Below are 26,520 nucleotides of genomic sequence, written 5' to 3' on the forward strand. Positions count from 1 at the left end.
TATATACCCATGCACACAATTCACACTGTGTGCCTTTATTCATTCCCATCGCCACTTTGCCACACATGGAATACCATCCCCCTCCCCCATCATGTGTGCGGGGTAGCGCTAGGAAAAGACAACAAAGGCCTCATTCTTTCACACTCAGTCTCTAGCTGTCATGCAATAATGCCCAAAACCACAGCTCCCTTTCCACATCCAGGCCCCACACAGCTTTCCATCGTTTACCCCAGACGCTTCACATGCCCTGATTCAATCCACTGACAGTATCAACCCCGGTATACCACATCGATCCAATTCACTCTATTCCTTGCCCGCCTTTCACCCTCCTGCATGTTCAGGCCCCGATCACTCAAAATCTTTTTCACTCCATCTTTCCACCTCCAATTTGGTCTCCCACTTCTCCTCGTTCCCTCCACCTCCAACACATATATCCTCTTGGTCAATCTTTCCTCACTCATTCTCTCTACGTGCCCAAACCACTTCAAAACACCCTCTTCTGCTCTCTCAACCACGCTCTTTTTATTTCCACACATCTCTCTTACCCTTACATTACTTACTCGATCAAACCACCTCACACCACATATTGTCCTCAAACATCTCATATCCAGCACATCCACCCTCCTGCGCACAACTCTATCCATAGCCCACGCCTCGCAACCATACAACATTGTTGGAACCACTATTCCTTCAAACATACCCATTTTTGCTTTCCGAGATAATGTTCTCGACTTCCACACATTCTTCAAGGCTCCCAGGATTTTCGCCCCCTCCTCCACCCTATGATTCACTTCCACTTCCATGGTTCCATCCGCTGCCAGATCCACTCCCACATATCTAAAACACTTTACTTCCTCCAGTTTTTCTCCATTCAAACTTACCTCCCAATTGACTTGACCCTCAACCCTACTGTACCTAATAACCTTGCTCTTATTCACATTTATTCTCAGCTTTCTCCTTTCACACACTTTACCAAACTCAGTCACCAGCTTCTGCAGTTTCTCACATGAATCAGCCACCAGTGCTCTATCATCAGCGAACAACAACTGACTCACTTCCCAAGCTCTCTCATCCACAACAGACTTCATTCTTGCCCCTCTTTCCAAAACTCTTGCATTCACCTCCCTAACAACCACATCCATAAACAAATTAAACAACCATGGAGACATCACACACCCCTGCCACATACCTACATTCACTGAGAACCAATCACTTTCCTCTCTTCCTACACGTACACATGCCTTACATCCTCGATAAAAACTTTTCACTGCTTCTAACAACTTGCCTCCCACACCATATATTCTTAATACCTTCCACAGAGCATCTCTATCAACTCTATCATATGCCTTCTCCAGATCCATAAATGCTACATACAAATCCATTTGCTTTTCTAAGTATTTCTCACGTGCATTCTTCAAAGCAAACACCTGATCCACACATCCTCCACCACTTCTGAAACCACACTGCTCTTCCCCAATCTGATGCTCTGTACATGCCTTCACCCTCTCAATCAATACCCTCCCATATAATTTACCAGAAATACTCAACAAACTTATACCTCTGTAATTGGAGCACTCACTCTTATCCCTTTGCCTTTGTACAATGGCACTATGCATGCATTCCGCCAATCCTCAGGCACCTCACCATGAGTCATACATACATTAAATAACCTTACCAACCAGTCAACAATACAGTCACCCCCTTTTTTAATAAATTCCACTGCAATACCATCCAAACCTGCTGCCTTGCCGGCTTTCATCTTCCGCAAAGCTTTTACTACCTCTTTTCTCTGTTTACCAAATCATTTGCACACCACCTCGACCAAGACACCCTATATCTGCCACTCTATCATCAAACGCATTCAACAAACCCTCATAATACTCACTCCATCTCGTTCTCACATCACCACTACTTGTTATCACCTCCACATCAGCGCCCCTCACTGAAGTTCCCATTTGCTCCCTTGTCTTACGCACTTTATTTACCTCCTTCCAGAACATCTTTTTATTCTCCCTAAAATTTAATAACACTCTCTCACCCCAACTCTCATTTGCCCTCTTTTTCACCTCTTGCACCTTTCTCTTGACCTCCTGTCTCTTTCTTTTATACATCTCCCACTCAATTGCATTTCTTCCCTGCAAAAATCGTCCAAATGCCTCTCTCTTCTCTTTCACTAACAATCTTACTTCTTCATCCCACCACTCACTACCCTTTCTAATCAACCCACCTCCCACTCTTCTCATGCCACAAGCATCTTTTGCACACTCCATCACTGATTCCCTAAATACATCCCATTCCTCCCCCACTCCCCTTACTTCCATTGTTCTCACCTTTTTCCATTCTGTACTCAGTCTCTCCTGGTACTTTCTCACACAAGTCTCCTTCCCAAGCTCACTTACTCTCACCACCCTTTTCACCCCAACATTCACTCTTCTTTTCTGAAAACCCAGAACCAAGATGTGAAAAAAGGAGATAGGTAGTATGTTTGAGGAGAGCAACCTGGATGTTTTGGCTCTGAGTGAAACGAAGCTCAAGGGTAAAGGGGAAGAGTGGTTTGGGAATGTCTTGGGAGTAAAGTCAGGGGTTAGTGAGAGGACAAGAGCAAGGGAAGGAGTAGCAGTACTCCTGAAACAGGAGTTGTGGGAGTATGTGATAGAATGTAAGAAAGTAAATTCTTGATTAATATGGGTAAAACTGAAAGTTGATGGAGAGAGATGGGTGATTATTGGTGCATATGCACCTGGGCATGAGAAGAAAGATCATGAGAGGCAAGTGTTTTGGGAGCAGCTGAATGAGTGTGTTAGTGGTTTCGATGCACGCGACCGGGTTATGGTGATGGGTGATTTGAATGCAAAGGTGAGTAATGTGGCATTTGAGGGAATAATTGGTATACATGTGGTGTTCAGTGTTGTAAATGGAAATGAAGAGCTTGTAGATTTATGTGCTGAAAAAGGACTGGTATTGGGAATACCTGGTTTAAAAAGCGAGATATACATAAGTATACGTAAGTAGGAGAGATGACCAGAGAGCGTTATTGGATTACGTGTTAATTGACAGGCGCGCAAAAGAGAGACTTTTGGATGTAAATGTGCTGAGAGGTGCAACTGGAGGGATGTCTGATCATTATCTTGTGGAGGCTAAGGTGAAGATTTGTATGGGTTTTCAGAAAAATGATAAATATAAAATGAAAAAAAATAATTATTCATTTATTATACTTTGTCACTGTCTCCCAGGTGAGCGAGGTAGCACAAGGAAACATACGAAAGAATGGCCGAACCCAACCATAGACACCTGCATATACATAAACGCCCACACATGCACACATACATACCTATACATTTCAACGTACACACACACAGACATATACATATATACACATGTAAATGTTCATACATGCTGCCTTCATCCATACCTGTATGCCACCTCCCCGCCACAAGAGAAATGGCAGCGGGAATGGATGAAGGCAGCATGTATGCATATGTACATGTGTATATATTTATATGTCTGTGTATGTATATGTATGTATAAATTGAAATGTATAGGTATGTATATGTGCATGTGTGGGCGTTTATGTACATATATGTGCATGTGGGTAGGTTGGGCCATTCTTTCATCTGTTTCCTTGCACTACCTTGCTAACACGGGAGACAGCGACAAAGTATAATAAACATATATATCTATATCTATGGCTCATGGTGAAGTGCCTGAGGATTGACGGAATGCATGCATAGTGCCATTGTACAAAGGCAAAGGGGATAAAGGTGAGAATTCAAATTATAGAGTTATAAGTTTGTTGAATATTTCTGGGAAATTATATGTGATGGCATTGATTGAGAGGGTGAAGGCCTGTACAAAGCATAAGATTGGGTAAGAGAAGAGTGGTTTCAGAAGTGGTAGAGGATGTGTGGATCAGGTGTTTGCTTTGAAGAATGTATGTGAGAAATAGAAATGGATTTGTATGTAGCATTTATGGATCTGGAGAGGGCATATGATAGAGTTGATAGAGATGCTTTGTGGAAGGTATTAAGAGTATATGGTGTGGGAGGCAAGTTGCTAGAAGCAGAGAAAAGTTTTTATAGGGGATATAAGGCATGTGTACAGGTAGAAAGAGAGGAAAGTGAGTGGTTCTCAGTGAATGTCGGTTTGCGGCAGGGGTGTGTGGTGTCTTTATGGTTGTTTAATTTGTTTATGGATGGGGTTGTTAGGGAGGTGAAGGCAAGAGTTTTGGAAAGAGGGGCAAGTATGCAGTTTGTTGTGGATGGGAGGGCTTGGGAAGTGAGTCAATTGTTGTTTGCTGATGATACAGCGCTGGTGGCTGATTCAGGTAAGAAACTGCGGAAGCTGGTGACTTAGTTTGGTAAAGTGTGTGAAAGAAGAAAGCTGAGAATAAATGTGAATGAGAGCAAGGTTATTAGGTACAGTAGGGTTGAGGCACGAGTCAGTTGGGAAGTCAGTTTGAATGGAGAAAAACTGGAGGAAGTGAAGTGTTTTAGATATCTGGGAGTGTATTTGGCAGCATATGGAACCATGGAAGCAAAAGTGAGTCACAGGGTGGAGGAGGGTGGCGAAAGTTTTGGGAGCTTCGAAATATGTGTGAAAGGCGAGAACATTATCTCAGAAAGCAAAAATGGGTATGTTTGAAGGAATAGTGGTTCCAACAATGTTATATGCTTGTGAGGCATGGGCTATAGATAGGGTTATGCGGAGGAGGGTGGATGCGTTGGAAATGAGATGTCTGAGAACAATATGTGCTGTGAGGTGGTTTGATCGAGTGAGTAATGAAAGGGTAAGAGAGATGTGTCGTAGTAAAAAGAGTGTGGTTGAGAGAGCAGAAGAGGGTGTATTGAAATGTTTTGGTCACATGGAGAGAATGAGTGAGGAAAGACTGACAAAGAGGATATATGTGTCAGAGGTGGAGGGAACAAGGAGAAGTGGGAGACCAAACTGGAGATTGAAGGATGGAGTGAAAAAGATTTTGAGCGAACGGGGCCTGAATATGCAGGAGGGTGAGAGGTGTGCAAGGAATAGAGTGAATAGGAACGATGTGGTATACCGGGGTCGACTTGCTGTCAATGGATTGAACCCGGGCATGTGAAGCCTCTGGAGTAGACCATGGAAAGTTTTGTGAGGCTTGATGTGGAAAGGGAGCTGTGGTTTTGATGCATTATACATGACAACTACAGACTGAATGTGAACGAATGTGGCCTTTGCTGTCTTTTACTGGCGCTACCTCGTGCATGTACATGGGGAGGGGGTTGTCATTTCAAGCGTGGCACGGTGGTGACAGGAATGAATAAAGGTAGCAAGCATCAATTATGTACATATGTTTATGTGTATATGTCTGTGTATGTATAAATATGCATACGTTGAAATGTATAGCTATGTATATGTGCATGTGTGGACGTAAATGTATATATATGTGTATGTGGGCAGGTTGGGCCATTCTTTCGTCTGTTTCCTTGCTCTAACTTCTAACACGGGAGACAGCAACAAAGTATAATAAAAAAGAAAAATATATATATATTATTTTATATTTATTTTGCTTTGTCGCTGTCTCCCGCGTTAGTGAGGTAGCGCATGGAAACAGATGAAAGAATGGCCCAACCCACCCACATACATATGTATACACATACACGTCCACACACACAAATATACATACCTATACATCTCAATGTATACATATACATACACAAACAGACATATACATATATACACATGTACGTAATTCATACTGTCTGCCTTTATTCATTCCTATCGCCACCTCGCCACATATGAAATAATAATCCCCTCCCCCCTCATGTGTGCGAGGTAGTGCTAGGAAAAGACAACAAAGGCCACATTCGTTCACACTCAGTCTCCAGCTGTCATGTAATAATGCACCGAAAGCAAAGCTCCCTTTCCACATCCAGGCCCCTCAGAACTTTCCATGGTTTACCCCAGACGCTTCACATGCCCTGGTTCAATCCATTGACAGCACATTGACCCCGGTATACCACATCGTTCCAATTCACTCTATTCCTTGCACACTTTTCACCCTCCTGCATGTTGAGGCCCCGATCGCTCAAAATCTTTTTCACTCCATCTTTCCACCTCCAATTTGGTCTTCCACTTCTCCTCGTTCCCTCCACCTCTGACACATATATCCTCTTGGTCAATCTTTCCTCACTCATTCTCTCCATGTGACCAAACCATTTCAAAACACCATCTTCTGCTCTCTTAACCACACTCTTTTTATTACCACACATCTCTCTTACCTTATTATTACTTACTCGATCAAACCACCTCACACCACATGTTGTCCTCAAACATCTCATTTCCAGCACATCCACCCTCCTCCGCACAACTCTATCCATACCCCATGCCTCGCAACTATACAACATTGTTGGAACCACTATTCCATCAAACATACCCATTTTTGCTTTCCGAGATAATGTTCTCGACTTCCACACATTCTTCAAGGCTCCCAGGATTTTCGCCCCCTCCCCCACCCTATGATTCACTTCCGCTTCCATGGTTCCATCCACTGCCAGATCCACTCCCAGATATTTAAACACTTCACTTCCTCCAGTTTTTCTCCATTCAAACTTACCTCCCAAATGACTTGACCCTCAACCCTACTGTACCTAATAACCTTGCTCTTATTCACATTTACTCTTAACTTTCTTCTTTCACACACTTTACCAAACTCAGTCACCAGCTTCTGCAGTTTCTCACATGAATCAGCCACCAGCACCATATCATCAGCGAACAACAACCGACTCATTTCCCAAGCTCTCTCATCCACAACAGTCTGCATACTTGCCCCTCTTTCCAAAACTCTTGCATTCACCTCCCTAACAACCCCATCCATAAATAAATTAAACAACCAAGGACACATCACACACCCCTCCCACAAACCTACATTCACTGAGAACCAATCACTTTCCTCTCTTCCTACACATACACAAGCCTTACATCCTTAATAAAAACTTTTCACTGCTTCTAACAACTTGTCTCCCACACCATATATTCTTAATACCTTCCACAGAGCATCTCTATCAACTCTATCATATGCCTTCTCCAGATCCATAAATGCAACATACAAATCCATTTGCTTTTCTAAGTATTTCTCACATACATTCCTCGCAGCAAACACCTGATCCACACATCCTCTACCACTTCTGAAACCACACTGCTCTTCCCCAATCTGATGCTCTGTACATGCCTTCACCCTCTCAATCAATACCCTCCCATATAATTTCCCAGGAATACTCAACAAACTTATACCTCTGTAATTTGAGCACTCACCTTTGTCCCCTTTTCCTTTGTACCTTGGCACTATGCAAGCATTCTGCCAATCCTCAGACACCTCACCATGAATCATAAATACATTAAATAACCTTACCAACCAGTCAACAATAGTCACCCCCTTTTTTTATAAATTACACTGCAATACCTTCTAAACCCGCTGCCTTGCTGGCTTTCATCTTCCACAATGCTTTTACAACCTCTTTCTGTTTACTAAATCATTTTCCCTAACCCTCTCACTTTGCACACCACCTCGACCAAAACACCCTATATCTGCCACTCTATCATCAAACACATTCAACAAACCTTCAAAATACTCACTCCACCTCCTTCTCACATCACCATTACTTGTTATCACCTCCCCATTAGCCCCCTTCACTGAAGTTCCCATTTGCTCCCTTGTCTTACGCACTTTATTTACCTCCTTCCAAAACATCTTTTTATTCTCCCTAAAATCTAATGATACTCTCTCAACCCAACTCTCATTTGCCCTCTTTTTCACCTCTTGCACCTTTCTCTTGACCTCCTGTCTCTTTCTTTTATACATCTCCCACTCATTTGCATTATTTCCCTTCAAAAATCGTCCAAATGCCTCTCTCTTCTCTTTCACTAATAATCTTACTTCATCCCACCACTCACTAGCCTTCCTAATCTGCCAACCTCCCACGCTTCGCATGCCACATGCATCTTTTGCGCAAGCCATCATGCTTCCCTAAATACATCCCATTCCTCCCCCACTCCCCTCACGCCCTTTGTTCTCACCTTTTTACATTCTGTACTCGGTCTCTCCTGGTACTTCCTCACACAAGTCTCCTTCCCAAGCTCACTTACTCTCACCACTCTTTTCACCCCAACATTCTCTCTTCTTTTCTGAAAACCACTACAAATCTTCACCTTCGCCTCCACGAGATAATGATCAGACATCCCTCCAGTTGCACCTCTCAGCACATTAACATCAAAAAGTCTCTCTTTTGCGCGCCTATCAATTAACACGTAATCCAATAACACTCTCTGGCCATCTCTCCTACTTACATACATATACTTATGTATATCTCTCTTTTTAAAAAAGGTATTCCCAATCACCAGTCCTTTTTCAGCACATAAATCTACAAGCTCTTCACCATTTCCATTTACAACACTGAACACCCCATGTATACCAATTATTCCCTCAACTGCCACATATATATATATATTATTTTATATTTATTTTGCTTTGTCGCTGTCTCCCGCGTTAGTGAGGTAGCGCATGGAAACAGATGAAAGAATGGCCCAACCCACCCACATACATATGTATACACATACACGTCCACACACACAAATATACATACCTATACATCTCAATGTATACATATACATACACAAACAGACATATACATATATACACATGTACGTAATTCATACTGTCTGCCTTTATTCATTCCTATCGCCACCTCGCCACATATGAAATAATAATCCCCTCCCCCCTCATGTGTGCGAGGTAGTGCTAGGAAAAGACAACAAAGGCCACATTCGTTCACACTCAGTCTCCAGCTGTCATGTAATAATGCACCGAAAGCAAAGCTCCCTTTCCACATCCAGGCCCCTCAGAACTTTCCATGGTTTACCCCAGACGCTTCACATGCCCTGGTTCAATCCATTGACAGCACATTGACCCCGGTATACCACATCGTTCCAATTCACTCTATTCCTTGCACACTTTTCACCCTCCTGCATGTTGAGGCCCCGATCGCTCAAAATCTTTTTCACTCCATCTTTCCACCTCCAATTTGGTCTTCCACTTCTCCTCGTTCCCTCCACCTCTGACACATATATCCTCTTGGTCAATCTTTCCTCACTCATTCTCTCCATGTGACCAAACCATTTCAAAACACCATCTTCTGCTCTCTTAACCACACTCTTTTTATTACCACACATCTCTCTTACCTTATTATTACTTACTCGATCAAACCACCTCACACCACATGTTGTCCTCAAACATCTCATTTCCAGCACATCCACCCTCCTCCGCACAACTCTATCCATACCCCATGCCTCGCAACTATACAACATTGTTGGAACCACTATTCCATCAAACATACCCATTTTTGCTTTCCGAGATAATGTTCTCGACTTCCACACATTCTTCAAGGCTCCCAGGATTTTCGCCCCCTCCCCCACCCTATGATTCACTTCCGCTTCCATGGTTCCATCCACTGCCAGATCCACTCCCAGATATTTAAACACTTCACTTCCTCCAGTTTTTCTCCATTCAAACTTACCTCCCAAATGACTTGACCCTCAACCCTACTGTACCTAATAACCTTGCTCTTATTCACATTTACTCTTAACTTTCTTCTTTCACACACTTTACCAAACTCAGTCACCAGCTTCTGCAGTTTCTCACATGAATCAGCCACCAGCACCATATCATCAGCGAACAACAACCGACTCATTTCCCAAGCTCTCTCATCCACAACAGTCTGCATACTTGCCCCTCTTTCCAAAACTCTTGCATTCACCTCCCTAACAACCCCATCCATAAATAAATTAAACAACCAAGGACACATCACACACCCCTCCCACAAACCTACATTCACTGAGAACCAATCACTTTCCTCTCTTCCTACACATACACAAGCCTTACATCCTTAATAAAAACTTTTCACTGCTTCTAACAACTTGTCTCCCACACCATATATTCTTAATACCTTCCACAGAGCATCTCTATCAACTCTATCATATGCCTTCTCCAGATCCATAAATGCAACATACAAATCCATTTGCTTTTCTAAGTATTTCTCACATACATTCCTCGCAGCAAACACCTGATCCACACATCCTCTACCACTTCTGAAACCACACTGCTCTTCCCCAATCTGATGCTCTGTACATGCCTTCACCCTCTCAATCAATACCCTCCCATATAATTTCCCAGGAATACTCAACAAACTTATACCTCTGTAATTTGAGCACTCACCTTTGTCCCCTTTTCCTTTGTACCTTGGCACTATGCAAGCATTCTGCCAATCCTCAGACACCTCACCATGAATCATAAATACATTAAATAACCTTACCAACCAGTCAACAATAGTCACCCCCTTTTTTTATAAATTACACTGCAATACCTTCTAAACCCGCTGCCTTGCTGGCTTTCATCTTCCACAATGCTTTTACAACCTCTTTTCTGTTTACTAAATCATTTTCCCTAACCCTCTCACTTTGCACACCACCTCGACCAAAACACCCTATATCTGCCACTCTATCATCAAACACATTCAACAAACCTTCAAAATACTCACTCCACCTCCTTCTCACATCACCATTACTTGTTATCACCTCCCCATTAGCCCCCTTCACTGAAGTTCCCATTTGCTCCCTTGTCTTACGCACTTTATTTACCTCCTTCCAAAACATCTTTTTATTCTCCCTAAAATCTAATGATACTCTCTCAACCCAACTCTCATTTGCCCTCTTTTTCACCTCTTGCACCTTTCTCGACCTCCTGTCTCTTTCTTTTATACATCTCCCACTCATTTGCATTATTTCCCTTCAAAAATCGTCCAAATGCCTCTCTCTTCTCTTTCACTAATAATCTTACTTCATCCCACCACTCACTAGCCTTCCTAATCTGCCAACCTCCCACGCTTCGCATGCCACATGCATCTTTTGCGCAAGCCATCATGCTTCCCTAAATACATCCCATTCCTCCCCCACTCCCCTCACGCCCTTTGTTCTCACCTTTTTACATTCTGTACTCGGTCTCTCCTGGTACTTCCTCACACAAGTCTCCTTCCCAAGCTCACTTACTCTCACCACTCTTTTCACCCCAACATTCTCTCTTCTTTTCTGAAAACCACTACAAATCTTCACCTTCGCCTCCACGAGATAATGATCAGACATCCCTCCAGTTGCACCTCTCAGCACATTAACATCAAAAAGTCTCTCTTTTGCGCGCCTATCAATTAACACGTAATCCAATAACACTCTCTGGCCATCTCTCCTACTTACATACATATACTTATGTATATCTCTCTTTTTAAAAAAGGTATTCCCAATCACCAGTCCTTTTTCAGCACATAAATCTACAAGCTCTTCACCATTTCCATTTACAACACTGAACACCCCATGTATACCAATTATTCCCTCAACTGCCACATATATATATATATTTTTTTATTTATTCATTTTGCTTTGTAGCTGTCTCCCGTGTTAGCGAGGTAGCACAAGGAAACAGACGAAAGAATGGCCCAACCCACCCACATACACATGTATATACATACACTTCCACACATGCAAATATACATACGTATACTTCTCAACGTATGCATATATATACACACACGGACATATACATATATACACTTGTACATAATTCATACTGTCTGCCCTTATTTATTCCCATCGCCACCCCACCACACATGAAATAACAACCCCCTCCCACCTCATGTGTGCGAGGTAGCGCTAGGAAAAGACAATAAAGGCCACATTCGTTCACACTCAGTCTCCAGCTCTCATGTAATAATGCACCGAAACCACAGCTCCCTTTCCACATCCAGGCCCCTCAGAACTTTCCATGGTTTACCCCAGACGCTTCACATGCCCTGGTTCAATCCACTGACAGCACGTCGACCCCGGTATACCACATCGTTCCAATTCACTCTATTCCTTGCACGTCTTTCACCCTCCTGCATGTTCAGGCCCCAATCACTCAAAATCTTTTTTACTCCATCCTTCCACCTCCAATCTCCCAATTCTCCTCGTTCCCTCCACCTCCGACACATATATCCTTTTTGTCAATCTCTCCTCACTCATTCTCTCCATGTGACCAAACCATTTCAAAACACCCTCTTCTGCTCTCTCAACCACACTCTTTTTATTACTGCACATCTCTCTAACCCTATTATTACTTTCTCGATCAAACCACCTCACACCACATTTTGTCCTCAAACATCTCATTTCCAGCACATCCACCCTCCTCCGCACATCTCTATCCATAACCCACGCCTCACAACCATACAACATTGTTGGAACCAGTATTCCTTCAAACATACCCATTTTTGCTTTCCGAGATAAAGTTCTTGACTTCCATACATTCTTCAACGCTCCCAGAATTTTCGCCCCCTCCCCCACCCTATGACTCACTTCCGCTTCCATGGTTCCATCCGCTGCCAAATCCACTCCCAGATATCTAAAACATTTCACTTCCTCCAGTTTTTCTCTATTCAAACTTACCTCCCGATTGACTCGACCCTCAACCTTGCTCTTATTCACATTTACTCTCAACTTTCTTCTTTCACACACTTTACCAAACTCAGTCACCAGCTTCTGCAGTTTCTCACATGAATCATCCAACAGCGCTGTATCATCAGCGAACAACAACTGACTCACTTCCCAAGCTCTATCATCCACAACAGACTTCATACTTGCCCACCTTTACAAAACTCTTGCATTCACCTCCCTAACAACCCCATCCATATACAAATCAAACAACCATGGAGACATCACACACCCCTGCCGCAAACCTACATTCACTGAGAACCAATCACTTTCCTCTCTTCCAACACATACAAATGCCTTACAACCTCGATAAAAACTTTTCACTGCTTCTAACAACTTGCCTCCCACACCATATATTCTTAATACCTTCCACAGAGTATCTGTATCAATTCTATCATATGCCTTCTCCAGATCCATAAATGCTACATACAAATCCATTTGCTTTTCTAAGTATTTCTCACAAACATTCTTCAAAGCAAACACCTGATCCACACATCCTCTACCACTTCTGAAACCACACTGCTCTTCCCCAATCTGATGCTCTGTACATGCCTTCACCCTCTCAATCAATATCCTCCCATATAATTTCCCAGGAATACTCAACAAACTTATACCTCTGTAATTTGAGCACTCACTCTTATCCCCTTTGCCTTTGTACAATGGCACTATGCAAGCATTCCACCAATCCTCAGGCACCTCACCATGAATTATACATACATTAAATAACCTTAACAACCAGTCAACAATACAGTCACCCCCTTTTTTACTAAATTCCACTGCAATACCATCTAAACCCGCTGCCTTGCCGGCTTTCATCTTCCGCAAAGCTTTTACTACCTCTTCTCTGTTTACCAAATCATTTTCCCTAACCCTCTCACTCTGCACACCACCTCGACCAAAACACCCTATATCTGCCACTCTATCATCAAACACATTCAACAAACCTTCAAAATACTCACTGAATGTGGCCTTTGTTGTCTTTTCCTAGAGGTACCTCGCGCACATGTAGGGGGAGGGGGTTGTTATTGCATGTGTGGCGGGGTGGCGATGGGAATGAATAAAGGCAGACAGTATCAATTATGTACATGTGTATATATGTATGTGTCTGTGAGTATATATATGTATACGTTGAGATGTACAGGTATGCATATTTGCGGGTGTAGACGTGTATGTATATACATGTGCATGTGGGTGGGTTGGGCCATTCTTTTGTCTATTTCCTTGCTCTAGCATGCTAATGCGGGAGACGGCGATTAGGGATAATGAGATTAATAAACATTTCATTATACTTAACCAATGTTTCCCATGACAACGAGGTAATGCCAAGAAAGAGAAGAAAAATGGCCCAACCACTCATATGCACATATATATACATAAATGCCCATACACACATATATACATACACATACATATCAATGTACACATACATATACATACAGAGACACACATATATATTTTTTCATACCATTCGCCATATCCCATGTCAGCGAGGTAGCGCCAAGAACAGAGTACTGAGCCTTTGAGGGAATATCCTCACCTGGCCCCCTTCTCTGTTCCATCTTTTGGAAAATTAAAAATGAGAAGGGAGGATTTCCAGCCCCCCACTCCCTCCCTCCACATCATATATTCATACTTGCTGCCTTCATCCATTCCCATTGCTTCCAGACAGGAAACAGCAACCCCAGCCCCCACAGTGAGGTAGTGTCAGGAAAAGACAAAAAAAGGCCACATTCTCTCACACTCAATCTCTAGCTGTCATGTGTAACTCACTGAAACCACAGCTCACTTTCCACATCCATTAGTGGGATGGCCTTGATTAGGGCCCCAGATGCCAGTGTCGTCTCAGCAAACATAAAAAAAAAGTTAATGGTTGTTCCAAGTGCTCTGACGTATGTGGTATGCAGTTCTATTGTATTTGTTCTTGATAGGATGGATAACCTGACAGATGAGGTACAGCTTAGGGTGAAGTGGATGAATTGTTTGATAAGGACACTAAAGGATTCTTTTTCCTGTCCAAATCTGGTACCAGTTACTGTTCCTGAGGGTGTTTAGTCTGTCAGTTGCATTTGTGATGATGTTTGTGATGATGGGAGTGAATATCATGTGTGTGTTATAAGTGATGCCCAGAAGAGTTGGATTTTTGATGAGTGGGAATGACTGGCCATTCAAGGTGACAGGTGGGTTCAGGTTGGATTCATGTGTATATGGGGTTAAAAGGGTTACTGAAGACTTCTGTGAAGATGCAGACATTCTATTCTAGGTAAGCCAATGCTCCAACTGTGATGCAGTATTGCAAGTTTGATGATCCATGTACAGTATCACGGTGCTGTAATGTGATTGTAAGACTGTCTGCAGGCAAAAGAACCTTCATTCTGTAGTCTGTGGAAGGTGATAGTTAGTCATGTAAGAAATAATTGAAGATAGTGCCTGTATCATCATCAAATGTACGAAGGAATCAGAGTATATGTATCGCCGTCAAATGTGGGAAGGAATCAAAGAGTACATGTATCATCGTTAATGGACAAAGTGGAATATTATCTCATTAAGATGTTTCTCACTCAAAAGTAGTCCATCATTTCCCTGCTACTGACTGTGGGGTAGCCTTGAAGCTGTAAGAGACCTATCAAATGGGTCCTGGGGTTATATAATCAAAATAAAATCACCTAGTCATGTTACTGTATGTATTTTGCTCATTAATGAATTTCAGATGACAAAAAAATCTGAATTCAAAGAAAATTTGTGCTAAATTTACACAACACATTCAATTATGGCAACTAAAAAATCAAAATCATCCTCTTTTAAGTCACACACAAATTACATTCTTGGTCCGAAAGATCATATACTAAATAAGGAAGACTAGGGAAAGTAGAAAGACTTAAAAAGATTACTGAAGGCTATAGAATTGCTAGAAACAATTTCTGTGGTAAATGAAATGAGATGCATGGGGGTGACTAGATATGATCACATCTCACGATGTCACTGAGCCAGAAGGTACTCAGGACACATAAGAAACGTATAGGCAAGATGGAATTTAGTGGGGTATCAGAATATGTGATACAACAAAAGAAGAATGTGAAAGAATCAAAGGACAGTCAAAAAAAAAAAAAAAAAAAAAAAAAAAAAAAAATATGGACACCAATAGAGCCATGAGAACACAGCAGCTCAAGTAACACTGCAGAGAAGGTGGGAGTGTTAGGATATGGTCATGTCATAATGCAAGTAATGTATTCAAATGCCAATAGATTAACATCTACTGGTAAAGAGGTGCACTTCAAGGACTATGTAAGGGAAAGTGCACCTAATATCGTTGGAGTCATAAGAACAAAGCCTACTAAAAAAAATAAGATCCCCGCATTGTACCCAGGGGGATACATGATAGTAACAGGGGAAAGAGAAGATAATGGACAGCGAGGAGTGGCACTCTTACTAAAAGACAACCTTAAGTTTCAAGTAACATTGATGGACGGACCACTCAGACAAAATATAATGGGAAGAAGCACTAAGTCGTGATGTTAGTGACATATCCAAAAAATTGATCCAAACATATATATAATTATAACATATGAAGGAACAATATAAGATTGATTATCAGGATGGTATATGAAGCTGTAAAACATCCACTTTTCAGAGATATTACAGTACCGATAATGGGCTGTTTCAATGATAAAGAGAGACTGGGGGAATTTGGATTCTCATGGAGATAGGGAATCATGGAGACAAGTTTTCTGGGGTGAATACAGAAAAAAATTTCCTATATCAACATGTCAGTGACCAAACTTGGATGAGAGGGACTGATGCACCATAACTGCTAAATGTCATCTTCACACACATGCTAGCAAGGATATTGAGAATATCATAAATGATACACTAATTGGAAAAAATATCAAGTTTGACTATGAGGTAAACCATAACATAAAAAGAGCAAACGTGAAACAACACATAAATAGGAGATGTAATAATGGAAACTAAACAAAGGCAGGGAAATGGAGATCAATAGCTAGATGCAAGGTATTTGTGAGACAAGGTTCATTAAAACTAAAAACCTTAAAACGAAGTAGGAATATGGATATCTTTAGCTTCACTGAGGAGATGTAATCACGGGAACTACAAAAACCTCGGTGATTCTATAGTAAAATGTAAGAGGATATTGGAGTTCTGTAACCAGGGCTTTGTGGTGTAAGATTCTGTGAATCTTACAGTGGTTCAGAAATACGGATACCTCTAGCCTCAAATACAAAGAGAATGGTATGAAAGAGGAAAGAATGGTTTAATAAAAGATGTCAAAAGGCAAAGGAGCTTTGAGATGTGTTCTGGCAAAGATATAGATGACATTCCAGCCAGCCAGCATTTGTAAGGTACCACAGAGCAAGGAACAAGTACAGCAGAATATGAAATGAGGAATAAACTAAAAAGAATGTTGTGGACAAGGCAGAGGAAAATCAAAAAGCTTTCTATCAATTTATCAAGCACAGATTGTCTGTAAAAGAGAAGCTAATCAAGCAAGGGATAGGGAGGGAAAAACTGTAAAGGATAACAACATTAGAGGAACTAAATAATAAGTTCAACAGTGTCTGCACACTGGAAGACATTATAGTCCCAAAACCTGAGGAATGAACTGGGGATGAGGTATTAGAAAACATTAATAGATCTACTGAAGACATTAACAAAATACTAAAAGTTTCTGAAAAAAATAAGTCTCATGGTCACAATGAAATTTCAACATATGTGCTGGGATGTGTGTAGATACACAAGAGACACCTCTTGAAATACTGTTCGAGATGTCACTGAGAAGAGGGAGAGTGCCATGGAAATGTTAAAGGGAAAACATCACACCTATGTATAAGGAAACAGTGAGCAAGCACAGAACTACAAACCAGTTTAACTGACAAATACGGTAATTAGGGTTTTATTAAAGATAATCAGAAAATGTGTTTGATGATAGAGTGGCAGATATAGGGTGTTTTGGTTGAGGTGGTGTGCAAAGTGAGAGGGTTAGGGAAAATGATTTGGTAAACAGAGAAGAGGTAGTAAAAGCTTTGCGGAAGATGAAAGCCGGCAAGGCAGCAGGTTTGGATGGTATTGCAGTGGAATCTATTAAAAAAGGGGGTGACTGTATTATTGACTGGTTGGTAAGGTTATTTAATGTATGTATGACTCATGGTGAGGTGCCTGAGGATTGGCGGAATGCATGCATAGTGCCATTGTACAAAGGCAAAGGGGATAAGAGTGAGTGCTCAAATTACAGATGTATAAGTTTGTTGAGTATTCCTGGTAAATTATATGGGAGGGTATTGATTGAGAGGGTGAAGGCATGTACAGAGCATCAGATTGGGGAAGAGCAGTGTGGTTTCAGAAGTGGTAAAGGATGTGTGGATCAGGTGTTTGCTTTGAAGAATGTATGTGAGAAATACTTAGAAAAGCAAATGGATTTGTATGTAGCATTTATGGATCTGGAGAAGGCATATGATAGAGTTGATAGAGATGCTCTGTGGAAGGTATTAAGAATATATGGTGTGGGAGGCAAGTTGTTAGAAGCAGTGAAAAGTTTTTATCGAGGATGTAAGGCATGTGTTCGTGTAGGAAGAGAGGAAAGTGACTGGTTCTCAGTGAATGTAGGTTTGCGGCAGGGGTGTGTGATGTCTCCATGGTTGTTTAATTTGTTTATGGATGGGGTTGTTAGGGAGGTGAATGCAAGAGTTTTGGAAAGAGGGGCAAGTATGAAGTCTGTTGTGGATGAGAGAACTTGGGAAGTGAGTCAGTTGTTGTTCGCTGATGATACAGCGCTGGTGGCTGATTCATGTGAGAAACTGCAGAAGCTGGTGACTGAGTTTGGTAAAGTGTGTGAAAGAAGAAAGTTAAGAGTAAATGTGAATAAGAGCAAGGTAATTAGGTACAGTAGGGTTGAGGGTCAAGTCAATTGGGAGGTAAGTTTGAATGGAGAAAAACTGGAGGAAGTAAAATGTTTTAGATATCTGGGAGTGGATCTGGCAGCGGATGGAACCATGGAAGCGGAAGTGTATCATAGCATGGGGGAGGGGGCGAAAATCCTGGGAGCCTTGAAGAATGTGTGGAAGTCGAGAACATTATCTCGGAAAGCAAAAATGGCTATGTTTGAAGGAATAGTGGTTCCAACAATGTTGTATGGTTGCGAGGCGTGGGCTATGGATAGAGTTGTGCGCAGGAGGATGGACGTGCTGGAAATGAGATGTTTGAGGACAACGTGTGGTGTGAGGTGGTTTGATCGAGTAAGTAACGTAAGGGTAAGAGAGATGTGTGGAAATAAAAAGAGCGTGGTTGAGAGAGCAGAAGAGGGTGTTTTGAAATGGTTTGGGCACATGGAGAGAATGAGTGAGGAAAGATTGACCAAGAGGATATATGTGTCGGAGGTGGAGGGAATGAGGAGAAGTGGGAGACCAAATTGGAGGTGGAAAGATGGAGTGAAAAAGATTTTGAGTGATCGGGGCCTGAACATGCAGGAGGGTGAAAGGAGGGCAAGGAATAGAGTGAATTGGATCGATATGGTATACCGGGGTTGACGTGCTGTCAGTGAATTGAATCAGGGCATGTGAAGCGTCTGGGGTAAACCATGGAAAGCTGTGTAGGTATGTATATTTGCGTGTGTGGACGTATGTATATACATGTGTATGGGGGTGGGTTGGGCCATTTCTTTCGTCTGTTTCCTTGCGCTACCTCGCAAATGCGGGAGACAGCGACAAAAAAAAAAAAATCAGAAAACAAACAGATGACATTTTACAGAGGATAAATTACCTAAATGAGAGACTGCAAGGTTTTAAGGATAAGAGATCTAGTTTAACAAATTTCTTAGATTTACAAGAGTGAGATCTGTCTTAGACAAAAGGGAAGGCTGGATAAATTTTTTGCATTTGGACAGCTAAAAAGCATGTGACCTAGTAAAATTTGGGAGACTGATCCATGCAAGAATATGGGTGAAACTTCTTTGATGGAGACTATCTCAGTGGAAGGGAATAAGACATGCATATCAGAGGAACCTTCCAAAATGATTCAGAGTGACTAGAAGTTCTGTTTTGGGACCTTTACTCTTCTCCACACATATAAATGACTTAATTGAGGGTATGGACTCCTACCTGAATATATTTGCAAATGATGCAAAGGTCATTAAGAAAAAAGCAAGGAGGATTGCATCAACTTGCAATAGGACCTAAACAGGCTCCCAAATTGGTCTGATACATGGTTAGTGGAATTAAATCAGATCAATAGTAAGGTACTGAGCAAGGGACAAAGTGAAAAAAAAGCCTCCACAAGATTATCATCTAGCATGAAACAAGCCTCAGTATTCTGTGTCAGAAGAATCTGGGAGTGGACACTGTCCCTATCCTGTCGCCAAAATTCCACATTAGGAGAACAGGTGAGGAAACAAACAGTGTGCAGGCAAACATCACATTACAATAGCTTTCGAGTGTTTAGAAAAGGAAATATTAAGCAAGCTGTTCATATCCTAAATAAGGCCAAAACTAGAAAATATTACTCATGTTTGGTCACTGCAACAAAAAAATCACAGAGGTAATAGAAAAGATCCAGTGGAGGGAAACAAAGATGGTACTGAAATAAGGCTTTAAATACACTCACCTTGGACAGGAGAAGAGTGTGGGATGACCTGATCACTACCTTTAAGTTTTCAAAATAGATGGATAACATACACAGTGAACAGTTCTTCGAGACATGTAGGGATTGAGCAACCAGAGGCCACAAAACGAAATTAAGCAAGAATCTTATTAAAAAAAAAGATGGTTTAATGGATTAAAATGACTGAAGACATGGTTAATAAAAACAGCATACATACATTTAAAAAGCTAAATGATAACTGATAATGTTCAAGATATGGGGCCCCATGAGTGTAAAACTCCCTCCCAGTACAGTACAAATAGGTAATTACAAACATGTAATTACACTCAAAAACTAAAACTACACCACCACCCCAAACGAAAATCAAAGAAAGACTTACGATGGTGACCATCCTTCCCTAAAAAAGAAAAGTAGGATGGTAAAATGACTAAAAAAGACAATAAAACATTTGCACATGCATCATGTCAATATATCTTATCTCCTATAAGAACATAGATATGATATAATTTTCATCATTTGAGTCCTAAATAATATCAATTAATTTGAGTAATAGCAAAACTATTTACAAAACCTAACAGGCAAGTCTATACAATAAATTTCATAATTTGGCATACAATATGGTACATTTCAAATCCTATATCAAACATATTTTTGTGCATGCCTAGCTTTTAATTGTAAATGGTAAGTTCTTTAAAAAATATATCTATTTTCACTAACTAGCATCCTTTCAAAAACCAATGTTCAGCCACAACAACATATTTTTGTGCATGCCTAACTTTTAATTGTAAATGGTAAGTTCTTTAAAAAATATATCTATTTTCACTAGCTAGCATCCTTTCAAAAACCAATGTACAGCCACAACAACATATCATAATAAAATAGAGAAAGCAAAAATGCTGAAATTGTCCTTTCCTGTCTATGATTATAAAATACACATTGATATGATATATGAGCCCAAAACAAAGCGATGTAATACAGTATAATGATGTAAATGCTCTTGTTGCCAGTACAAATCCTCCAAAAATTGTAACTAGTCAGTTTTATACAATGAAACTACGGCAAGGAAAGTCAAATACTGTATCTATCAAAAGAGCCAACGAAGTATTCCTTAATAGATTCAGTAATTACATACAGCTGCCCTTTGTATGTTTTTTTTTTTTTTTATACTTTGTCGCTGTCTCCCGCATTTGCGAGGTAGCGCAAGGAAACAAACGAAAGAAATGGCCCAACCCCCCACCATACACATGTATATACATACGTCCACACACGCAAATATACATACCTACACAGCTTTCCGTGGTTTACCCCAGACGCTTCACATGCCTTGATTCAATCCACTGACAGCACGTCAACCCCGGTATACCACATCGCTCCAATTCACTCTATTCCTTGCCCTCCTTTCACCCTCCTGCATGTTCAGGCCCCGATCACACAAAATCTTTTTCACTCCATCTTTCCACCTCCAATTTGGTCTCCCTCTTCTCCTCGTTTCCTCCACCTCCGACACATATATCCTCTTGGTCAATCTTTCCTCACTCATTCTCTCCATGTGCCCAAACCACTTCAAAACACCCTCTTCTGCTCTTTCAACCACGCTCTTTTTATTTCCACACATCTCTCTTACCCTTACGTTACTCACTCGATCAAACCACCTCACACCACACATTGTCCTCAAACATCTCATTTCCAGCACATCCATCCTCCTGCGCATAACTCTATCCATAGCCCACGCCTCGCAACCATACAACATTATTGGAACCACTAATCCTTCAAACATACCCATTTTTGCTTTCCGAGATAATGTTCTCGACTTCCACACATTCTTCAAGGCCCCCAGAATTTTCGCCCCCTCCCCCACCCTATGATCCACTTCCGCTTCCATGGTTCCATCCGCTGCCAGATCCACTCCCAGATATCTAAAACACTTCACTTCCTCCAGTTTTTCTCCATTCAAACTCACCTCCCAATTGACTTGACCATCAACCCTACTGTACCTAATAACCTTGCTCTTATTCACATTTACTCTTAACTTTCTTCTTCCACACACTTTACCAAACTCAGTCACCAGCTTCTGCAGTTTCTCACATGAATCAGCCACCAGCGCTGTATCATCAGCGAACAACAACTGACTCACTTCCCAAGCTCTCTCATCCCCAACAGACTTCATACTTGCCCCTCTTTCCAAAACTCTTGCATTTACCTCCCTAACAACCCCATCCATAAACAAATTAAACAACCATGGAGACATCACACACCCCTGCCGCAAACCTACATTCACTGAGAACCAATCACTTTCCTCTCTTCCTACACGTACACATGCCTTACATCCTCGATAAAAACTTTTCACTGCTTCTAACAACTTTCCTCCCACACCATATATTCTTAATACCTTCCACAGAGCATCTCTATCAACTCTATCATATGCCTTCTCCAGATCCATAAATGCTACATACAAATCCATTTGCTTTTCTAAGTATTTCTCACATATATTCTTCAAGCAAGAAAAAAAAATAAGTCCAGGTTGAGTTTCAAATCTTAATGCATTGGTATACTAGTAAAACTGTGAGTAAAAGGTATGAAGAATGAAATACTTCCTTTAATAAAGCATTAAATGCTATTACTCTAAAATTAAGTTTTCCTCCAAATACCCTAATCTTTCTAGATTGCAGTTTTTTGTTTTCCAACCATTTCAAGTGAATCTAAAAAGTTGCCCTTCAGCCTTTTTGACAGCCACAATCATTAAGAATCTATCTCTCCAGTTAATAAAAAGAGTTCAACCTCTAGCCTTCCTAACAGCTGCAATCATTATGAACATCTAACAATCTGACAAGGAGAGAAGCATACAAATTCTTCAGTGTTCCATTCCGTAACAGCAAGACTATTTCTTCAAACAAGTTTTTACGGTGGTTCTAATACACTGAATTGTTCATATGTATGGGAAAAGGAGGAAAAGGAGAAGCAATTATAAAAACCATAGAATATCAGCTTCCAGGAATACTGAAGAGCAGATTCACATCATACTAAATACAGTAAAAGTTCTGTAAACTAATAATTTACTGCTCATATTTCATTACATGTTTCTGTAACTCCCTTGGATTTAAGCTATCCAAAAACAAAACTGAAAACACATACAGTAATTATGTCTCCAAGAATAGCATTACATAGTACAGGGAGAATTCACATTGTGAGAGCTTGGTTTTGCCAGAACTTTAGAGCATGATCTTGCAAACTGCCTTGAGGGCCAAGTAAGATAGCTTTTTAAATAGGGCAATACATCAGGCCACCTTTCCTTGGGTTACTGCATTCCCTAATCAGTAATGACCTAACAAGGAAATGAAATAACCTAAAGGAAGGTTACCAACCACCATGACATTTCATCAAAATCTCAACACTGCTACTAATCTTACTACTGCTGGGAATGAAAAGAAAATGTTGATTCTAAACAGATCAAAACTAATATGATGGTTATATCAATACATCTTTTGTTCTTGTATAACACTTCAGATTTCATTATTCTCAGGGAAAATCACATAAAAATGCTTTTCCACCTATGCACTTTAAAATCGCACTTCAGCCAGGAAGATAAAGAACAGAGACAGATAATGGAAAAATATATGCATTAAACCAAAACCTTTACTGGCAAGGACATTAGAAAGAAACAGTTGTATACAGCACTTATGGATCTGGAGAAAGCACATGATGAGGCTTTGTGGAAGATGTCACAAATATATGGAGCAGGAGGAAAGCTATGAGAAGTAAGGAGTTTCTATCGAGATGGTAAGGCCTGTGCGTGAACTGGTAGAAAGGAAGGTTAGTTGTTGCAGATGGTGGGTCTTAGACAAGGGTGTGAAATGTCACCATGGTTGTATAATCTGTTTAAAGATGAGGGGGTCTGGGAGATAAATACAAAGATCTTGGAGAAAGGAGCAAGTATGCAGTCTGAGTAATCAGTCATTGTCATTTGCTGATGACACAGTACTGGTGGAAGATTCAAGTGAGAAACTACAGTACTTGGTGTCTGATTTGGAAGAATGTGGGAAATGAAGAAGGTGAGAATTAATGTGAATAAATGCCTGGATGTTGAAAGGGAGCTGTGTTTCGGTACATTACACATAACAGCCAGAGACTGAGTGTTGTCTTTTCCTAGCGCTAACTCGCACGCTCGCGGGGGGAAGGGGGGTACCATTTCATGTGTGGTGGGGTGGCGACGGGAATGTATATAGGCAGCAAGTATGAATATGTACGTGTATATATGTATATGTCTGTGTATATATTTCCTTGCAAAAATAGTCCAAATGCCTCTCTCTTCTCTTTCACTAATAATCTTACTTCTTCATCCCTGGGGATAGGGGAGAAAGAATACTTCCCACACATTCCTCACGTGTTGTAGAAGGCGAGTAAAGGGGACGGGAGCAGGGGGTTAGAAACCAACCCCTCATTGTATTTTAACTTTCTAAATGGGGAAACAGAAGAAGGAGTCATGTGGGGAGTGCTCATCCTCCTCGAAGGCTCAGATTGGGGTGTCTAAATGTGTGTCGATGAAACCAAGAAAAAAGGAGAGATAGGTAGTATGTTTGAGGAAAGGAACCTGGATGTTTTGGCTCTAAGTGAAATGAAGCTCAAGGGTAAAGAGGGAGAGTGGTTTGGGAATGTCTTGGGAGTAAAGTCAGGGGTTAGTGAAAGGACAAAAGCAAGGGAAAGAGTAGCACTACTTCTGAAACAGGAGTAGTGGGAGTATGTGATAGAGTGTAAGAAAGTATACTCTAGACTGATATGGGTCAAACTGAAAGTAGATGGAGAGAGATGGGTGATTATTGATGCATATGCACCTGGGCATGAGAAGAAAGATCATGAGAGGCAAGTGTTTTGGGAGCAGCTGAGTGAGTGTGTTAGTAGATTTATGTGCTGAAAAAGGACTGGTGATTGGGAATATCTGGTTTAAAAAGAGAGATAAACATAAGTATGTAAGTAGGAGAGATGGCCAGAGAGCGTTATTGGATCACGTGTTAATTGATAGGCGCATGAAGGGTGGGAGGGTATTGATTGAGAGGGTAAAGGCATGTACAGAGCATCAGATTGGGGAAGAGCAGTGTGGTTTCAGAAGTAGTAGAGGATGTGTGGATCAGGTGTTTGCTTTGAAGAATGTATGTGAGAAATACTTAGAAAAGCAAATGGATTTGTATGTAGCATTTATGGATCTGGAGAAGGCATATGATAGAGTTGATAGAGACGCTCTGTGGAAGGTATTAAGAATATATGGTGTGGGAGGCAAGTTGTTAGAAGCAGTGAAAAGTTTTTATCGAGGATGTAAGGCATGTGTACGTGTAGGAAGAGAGGAAAGTGATTGGTTCTCAGTGAATGTAGGTTTGCGGCAGGGGTGTGTGATGTCTCCATGGTTGTTTAATTTGTTTATGGATGGGGTTGTTAGGGAGGTGAATGCAAGAGTTTTGGAAAGAGGGGCAAGTATGAAGTCTGTTGGGGATGAGAGAGCTTGGGAAGTGAGTCAGTTCTTGTTCGCTGATGATACAGCGCTGGTGGTTGATTCATGTGAGATACTGCAGAAGCTGGTGACTAAGTTTGATAAAGTGTGTGACAGAAGAAAGTTAAGAGTAAATGTGAATAAGAGCAAGGTTATTAGGTACAGTAGGGTTGAGGGTCAAGTCAATTGGGAGGTAAGTTTGAATGGAGAAAAACTGGAGGAAGTAAAGTGTTTTAGATATCTGGGAGTGGATCTGGCAACGGATGGAACCATGGAAGCGGAAGTGGATCATAGGGTGGGGGAGGGGGCGAAAATTCTGGGAGCCTTGAAGAATTTGTGGAAGTCGAGAACATTATCTCGGAAAGCAAAAATGGGTATGTTTGAAGGAATAGTGGTTCCAACAATGTTGTATGGTTGCGAGGCGTGGGCTATGGATAGAGTTGTGCGCAGGAGGGTGGATGTGCTGGAAATGAGATGTTTGAGGACAATGTGTGGTGTGAGGTGGTTTGATCGAGTAAGTAACGTAAGGGTAAGAGAGATGTGTGGAAATAAAAAGAGCGTGGTTGAGAGAGCAGAAGAGGGTGTTTTGAAATGGTTTGGGCACATGGAGAGAATGAGTGAGGAAAGATTGACCAAGAGGATATATGTGTCGGAGGTGGAGGGAACGAGGAGAAGAGGGAGACCAAATTGGAGGTGGAAAGATGGAGTGAAAAAGATTTTGTGTGATCGGGGCCTGAACATGCAGGAGGGTGAAAGGAAGGCAAGGAATAGAGTGAATTGGATTAATGTGGTATACCGGGGTTGACGTGCTGTCAGTGGATTGAATCTGGGCATGTGAAGCGTCTGAGGTAAACCATGGAAAGCTGTGTAGGTATGTATATTTGCGTGTGTGG

At 41.3% G+C, this 26,520-nt stretch overlaps 1 protein-coding gene across 10 annotated transcripts in view; it reads right to left on the bottom strand.

The window, feature by feature from the left end:
- The window catches only part of lqf (epsin homolog lqf), a 437,420-nt gene that overhangs the window by 265,308 nt on the left and 145,592 nt on the right, over nt 1-26,520 (bottom strand). For all 10 annotated transcript variants that reach the window (XM_071696113.1, XM_071696112.1, XM_071696119.1 and 7 more), the window contains one exon: nt 20,528-20,545. In XM_071696113.1, the coding sequence (XP_071552214.1) occupies nt 20,528-20,545 (18 nt within the window). The remainder of the gene's footprint in view (nt 1-20,527; nt 20,546-26,520) is intronic.

This window comes from Panulirus ornatus, chromosome 59, assembly GCF_036320965.1.
Source record: "Panulirus ornatus isolate Po-2019 chromosome 59, ASM3632096v1, whole genome shotgun sequence".
NCBI classification, from domain to species: domain Eukaryota; kingdom Metazoa; phylum Arthropoda; class Malacostraca; order Decapoda; family Palinuridae; genus Panulirus; species Panulirus ornatus.